The sequence below is a fragment of the Nelumbo nucifera genome, chromosome 1, assembly GCF_055504915.1.
Source record: "Nelumbo nucifera cultivar China Antique chromosome 1, China Antique-T2T, whole genome shotgun sequence".
NCBI lineage: Eukaryota > Viridiplantae > Streptophyta > Magnoliopsida > Proteales > Nelumbonaceae > Nelumbo > Nelumbo nucifera.
In genome coordinates, this window is record NC_142649.1 from 16,362,720 (window position 1) to 16,369,147 (window position 6,428).

General features: G+C 37.2%; 1 protein-coding gene across 3 annotated transcripts; it reads right to left on the reverse strand.

The window, feature by feature from the left end:
- Positions 1-306: 306 nt before the first annotated feature.
- On the reverse strand, positions 307-5,972 carry LOC104611591 (Ribosomal protein S5 domain 2-like superfamily protein). Of its 3 annotated transcripts, XM_010278724.3 has the most exons (5): positions 5,240-5,972; positions 3,925-4,365; positions 2,176-2,256; positions 1,212-1,312; positions 307-706 (listed from the first exon to the last, which is right to left on the reverse strand). In XM_010278724.3, the coding sequence occupies exons 1-4, from the start codon at positions 5,871-5,873 to the stop codon at positions 1,221-1,223; spliced, it is 1,248 nt and encodes a 415-aa protein (XP_010277026.1). In that variant the 5' UTR covers positions 5,874-5,972; the 3' UTR covers positions 307-706; positions 1,212-1,220. The 3 variants fall into 3 exon arrangements, 2 of the variants coding, with proteins under 2 accessions (XP_010277026.1, XP_010277025.1); XM_010278723.3 differs by lacking the exon at positions 307-706 and having other exon boundaries at positions 795-1,312; XR_016081277.1 differs by lacking the exons at positions 307-706; positions 1,212-1,312 and adding an exon at positions 3,030-3,141 and having other exon boundaries at positions 5,240-5,946.
- Positions 5,973-6,428: the final 456 nt, after the last annotated feature.

The following is a 6,428-nucleotide window of genomic DNA, read 5'->3' on the forward strand; positions in this document are numbered from 1 at the left end:
AGTTTGAGAAGCTTTGTGGGGCCATGAAAAGAGTGGGATACGCTCAAAATGGTGTTAATCATACTTTTTTTATGAATTGGTGTTGACCATACTTTGTTCATAAGGAAACAAGATAATATGCTTACAGCTCTCTCTCATAGTCTATATGGAGGATATGGTTTAATCAGAATGAATGATCCAAAAGAGAGATAAAGATTGAAGGGATTCTTGGCATCCGAATTTGAAATTAAAGATTTAGGCCATCTCAGATACTTCCTTGAGATTAAACTTGTAAGGTAATATAAAATCCAAATTCTCATAGAACAGTTAATAATAAAATCCCAATTCTCAATTCAATCTTGAACCATGTGAAATACCAGCATTCATGAATTACCACAGATAAAAATGGAAAATGAACAATATACCCACGATTAGAATGAAGACAAAATCATCACATGTTCAACCAAGGATAAAAAATAACTATGCTTTACAGATTTCTATGTATTGTAAGTCAGTGGCTACACCTGTAATGGAGTTCCTGTAAGAAGTAGGTGTCGCTGACACCGATATCTATCAAGATCACGTGCTAGAACCGATTCTCTATCCTTCATACGTTGTGCTTCATCAATTATGATATACTTCCAATCAACTCTTGAGAACTTTGAACGATCATACATGATGAACTCATATGTCGTAACCAGCACATTAAACTTCATGGCACAACCTCCTAAATAAAGTATTTCGGTTTAAACAAGAAGGTTCAGCAAAGTATCAACAGTTCACATATCAATGAAAAATAAAATAAAGGCAGACACTTGAGAAAATAACTTTGATCTTCCAGATATGGTCCGCATCCAATTACTTCGAATGTGAGACTGGGGACCGACTGTTCTACATAAAGCAAGAAAATCTAAATGTGGCACTTCAGTAGAAAAATACGTAATTCCAGTTGATTTTCATATGTAAGAGCATTCCAGACCGAGAGAGAGAGAGAGAGTGACAATTTTCTTTGCCTTTTGTCAACCTCCATAGAGTACAAAAAGATTTACTCAGTAGCCAAAAAAGGATAGTCTCTAGGTGCTTTAGTGTCACATGACAAGGGTTAGAAGATTTGGAGACTAAATACCGAAATCGAACAACTATTAGAAGAATAAATACTTATTGCAAGGCAAGGAGAAATTATCCATAAAAAAAACTGGTTGTACAAAAGTAAAGAAAAATAAGATTGTAACCATTGTGACTCATCGCTTGACCCATTGGAAACTTTTCCTTGCTTTTGCTTTTCCAGGTTTCTTCCTTTCAACCACACGTGGATCTCTCGTCAATAATCCAGCTGACCAAAAAAATGAGATGTTCAGCAGAAGCCAAAAAAATCCATCAAATTACCAAGGAATGAAAAATTATAAGTTTGTAATATTTCTCTTGAACATGTTTTGGTCTACAATCCATTAAATTGCACACACAGATTGCACTACAAGTGAATCCATTTTTAAACACATCATACATATCATATAATAAAACACATCACGATCCGAGTGCAGACATATTGAATTATTGATAACAGCTAAAGGCTTGACACCCTCCAAAACACACACACACACATCCCAGCAACACAAGGCACAAAAAGTGCGAGGGGCTTTTAGCACCTGGGGCGCATAGTGTAAACCTTCTTAAAGCAAAACATAATTTTTAAAAATTTTCAAAAAATGCAAAAAGCTAATAAAGAAAAACATTAAAAAGAGTACATACCTAAATGTTTTAAAAAACCCATTAGCTAAAATTAAAATGAGTAAACATAACAACAAAAAGCATAGGCAAAGTGAATGTAAAAATAAAATCAAACATAACATATAAAGCATATTTAAGCACGTGAAACTTTCAAGCCCTTCATTTCTTTCCCAATTGCACATTACTCCAATTCTACGAGCCACATTTTATTGAGCCCCTTGAGGCAAGCCCAAACAAGTCCCCCGCCCCATACTCCATGCTTAAAAAAGAAGAAAAAATGTCAAATTTAACAAAGACACACACCTGGGCGAAAGGTGCACGCTTTCTAAAGTGGCTACACCAGGACCTGGATGAGGTGCAAGTCCTAAAAAGCACCTTATCTATGCGCCTAGACAGGCACACCTTTTCCACCATTGATACATGCATGCATACACAGTCAGAGAGAGAGAGAGAGAGATTTTGCATTACCTGATCTGAGGTAGGGACGCAAACCCGGTTCCCAGTTTTGTAATGCCCTACCGATCCCCAGCCGAATGGCACCAACTTGACCTGTTTTAAAATGATGAATTCATTGCTCCAAACCAACAACCAAAAGAGGAGAAGGGAAGCAAGCAATAAAACAAGAACTTAAAGGTTTTGGAGTTTTCAAAAAGGACTATAAAGAAAAGTTATTTCAAAACAATAGAATATAGTAGGTTGCATCATAATCATCTAAGCCTTGTCCCAACTATATGGGTTTGGCTTACATGAATCCTGTTTTGTTATTCCATTCTGATCAGTGTGATATCCATTGTTATATATTAGGTCACATGATTTCAGGAATTTCACTGAACAGAATGGAATGGCAAGACAGGATTCATGTTCCAACCCAATACAGTTGGGATAAGGCTTAGATAACAACAAAGATGATTTCAAGATTTAGGACAATATACAAACAACAAACAATGAAAAAGCTAGTCAGGCACTGTATTGTTACAGTTGCTAAAAAGGTGTAACCAGCCTAGATATTGTTCAACTTGCATAATGCCTCAGGACTTCAAACTTATTGCAAATGTAGTTGACAAAAATGTATTTTGAAGTCTGCAAATACCAATCTCGAGCTCTTGCAGGAGGAGCATAAAAAGATACCCAAGTTTCTATGATGACAGATCATAGGCAAAACTGGATGCTATGCAAGAAAATAGATGCATTAAAGGAGTGAACAAGGACAAGCCACTGCTAATTCCATCTTTAAAGCATAGGGATAGTTGGTATCTTGATGAAATATCTGACTGCTTCCAATTTATGGACCAGCAATACCACTTAATATCTACTTGTCATACCTTGAAAAGTATAAAATCACATTTTGATTGAGAATAAAAAGAACCATTCTGCATCTTGCGGTCTACTGTCGACCATCAAAATATCAACAAAATCCCTTCCCTTCCTAGTTTCCTGTGATATAAATATAACATGAATTTCAACTAGACATAATGAAGGAAAATAGCCAATGTAGCTGGTGTACAAGATATTGAAGGTTAGGTTTAGGTGATATGTCTAGAAGAACCAGATGTTGAAGGGAAAGCACAAATCAGAAATTACTGGGAATGAAGACCCTTTTTGAATCTAATTGGAAGAATGTTAGTAAACAATGACTTGATGCAACTCTCTGAACTTTTTTTTTGAGAAGTACCAAAAAGAATTCTATCTTGTAGGCTTGTAGCATATCTTTTCATGATTGATGGTGTCTACCGTATCTGTAGGGCATTATTTTCAAAGAGCTGCATATGGCATGGCACTATACCATTTAGAATATGTTACCTTTCTCTTCTCTAAAACAAAATATAAATCATATTCTGTAGGAGCAGCAATGGGTACAACCAATACCCATACCTACACAGGCCTAGAACCAATGAACCAGTACCTAGGCCTAAATTTTATGCCCGTTGCAACCCTGGGTCCTGGTCCAAAACACAAACATGATGCCCTTATAGGTTCCAACTCCAGTCAGTTCCAGCAGACAGGTACCCACAAGTTTGACATGTAAGAATATTTGATTAAAAATTAATAATGTAAAATAGGATAAATAATGAAGTAACTAATTAACTGATTACAAATGCTAAAAGAAAAAGTATATCATCATCTTTAATGTTTTTCAACAAAAAGCTGAACATATTTAGCATGCAGTATTAGATATCTTTTAACATAAATATGACCTCTGATGGAGTGAATGCTCACCTGAGACCCCACCACCTTTCACAGTGCACTTGACATCCCAAAGACCCAATGTTTTGGTCTCAGAAAATGGTCGAAGAAGATCTGCACGATGATCAAGGAGCGGGAAATAGACATCAAACTGCTTGTCATTAACAATAAATTTTCCATCACCAGGTTCAATCCAGACACGGGCAATGCTGCATTTCCTTCTTCCAGTTCCATAAGCCCTACCCTTCTCATCAACCTGCCTCACTCGTGCTTTGGCAACTTCTTCCTGCTTTTGGCGCTCTATTTCAGCTCTTGTAGATTTCCTTTCATTTTTCTCTAAACGTATATCCTCTATTTCTGTTAGAGGGGGCAGACCCTCAACATTTTCCAAATCCTTGAGGAGCATCAAACTGTCTAGCATTGCTTCTGTTATTCCTGATGCTGCAATAAGGTCTCCAAATGCACGGTTGGGACCTGTAGTCACAGATATAGTAATCAAAGGAACCTTTAGTATACAACATAATGAAAAGAATGCCCAGATCGATTTGCCCATGCTACTTTAAATATATGAAACTTTTTTGTAGTTCATAACAATGATAAAAAAATCGATGGTGCAGTAGAATGATCTCAATAGGAACAGTATTTTACAAAAATATCTAGTTCTGCACAGAATCATTATAGTTTATTGACAATTTTGGTTGATGGCATGATGATTTAGACAAGGACTGCTTAAACTAATATGCTTTGAGAGCAACTGGAAAATTATCTCTACAATGTCATTGGAAGCTAAAAAATGACTTACAATTCATACCAGATAGCAGCCAACCAAAGCCAAAGTCAATTTACCATGGAAACAGTTGAGTAAACTGAGGATAAGTTAAAATGAATCTATAGTTCTAGACAACCCAAACAAAACTATTTTGGGTTCAGGCTGGTTTAGGTGATAGTTACTCAGCCAACCCATACATCTTTTTGTACATGTTCTTTTTTATCACTTTACCATGATAAAGATATATCATTGATCATAGGAAAAGAAATCCCTACTGTTGAGAGCCCCAGCAGAAGAGGAGCATAGCCTTAAAAGAGGATCACAATGCAATCACTGAAAACAGCATACAGCTGACCAATGACAGGAAATACATCCTCATCATTGTAACCCAGTGCCCAGAGACCCCCATGATATGTCTGCACACATTTGAAGTAACTGAATGCTTGTGTTAAAGACCTGAACCCAAGTCATTCAACACTCACAGCAACCCCCTAAATAGATATTAAAATGAAACATTGCAGAAAATACTTGCTAGAGATCAATGAACGAGCCATACGAAGAGGAAATATTGCATCTTACCTTTGAGTGTACCCAAAAGTTCTTGCTCTTCCTTTTCGAGCTGCTTATCGGCCTCACTCCTTTTCCTCTCCAAACCTTCATCACCAATGCTCGGAAGTGCCTCAACTACCCCTAAATCGAAAACCTCATCCCTGTCTTCATCTACGAAACTCCAAGGCCGATAACCCTCAGCCGTCTCCCACTCATCGTTTCCGTCGCTTTTCTTAGATCCGAACTCCTTGTCGATCTCAGAGAAAATATCACCTTTCTCGGTCGAATCCTTCGACCAAGATTCATCATTTCCTTGGGATTCGACGGTCGTTGTCTTCTCCGATCCAACGCCGCAGTAGGCGTCGCCGTCCGAGATTCCAGCGAGACTTCCCTCACCGTCACGGAACAAGGAGTCCTCATCGTTATGATTATCCGGCGAGAATCTCCATGAAGTCGACGTAGATGAATCTTTAGTGGCGCCACCTCCATTATCCTTTCGATTGCTCGAGAAACATCGAAAGGATTCGAGAATGAAATTGTAATTAGGATTGAAGGGAGGAAGGTGAGAATGGTTCGAGGGCTGTGAAGGAAGACAAAAGTTTCTCGATGAAGCTAGCGACAGTAAACGGCGATGAGAGAAGCCGGAGATGAAGCGAGTGAGCATTGTGAAGCGACAGAGACAATAGGAAGTAAGCCAGGCGCCCAGCCGGGAGGGGGGGTGTTTTGTCCTCACGAGTAGGGTTTTGGAGAGCTGAAGAAGATGGCTGCAAACGGATCGGATCTGGATAGATCCACTTTATTTTTCCAGCTCTCTCACGGTTATTGGTTAACCGGTTGACCAGTTCAGTTAATCGTCGATTTAGTTTGTCAGTTTTTTATTTTTATAATATATATTATATAAATATATAATATTATATTTTAAATAATAAATAACATATCATATATTATAAATATATTTATTTATTTATATATAATGCATATTTATTAATTTATAATATATAAAAAATATTAAATATATATAATATACATAATATACATAAATATGTATAAAATATATAGATATATATATATATATATTTTGGTTCGCTTTTGGCCAATTCAGTTTCTTGTTTTTTTTTAGTTTTTTGCTCACTCCTACTCTCTAGATCTAGGACTAGGAATCTATAATTATGGGTGCAGCTGGGCGGGCCCAAGCCAAGCCCGAATCAGCCCAACCCGC

What these genes read in the sequence shown, in the direction of transcription:
- LOC104611591 (XM_010278724.3), bottom strand. Translation starts at nt 5,873, where the DNA reads ATGCTCACTCGCTTCATCTCCGGCTTCTCTCATCGCCGTTTACTGTCG. An exon ending in GAAAGGTGGTGGGGTCTCAG is followed by an intron (nt 2,257 to 3,924) that starts GTGAGCATTCAC and finishes ATTTTAAAACAG; the next exon opens with GTCAAGTTGGTGCCATTCGG. An exon ending in GCGTCCCTACCTCAGATCAG is followed by an intron (nt 1,313 to 2,175) that starts GTAATGCAAAAT and finishes TTTTTTGGTCAG; the next exon opens with CTGGATTATTGACGAGAGAT.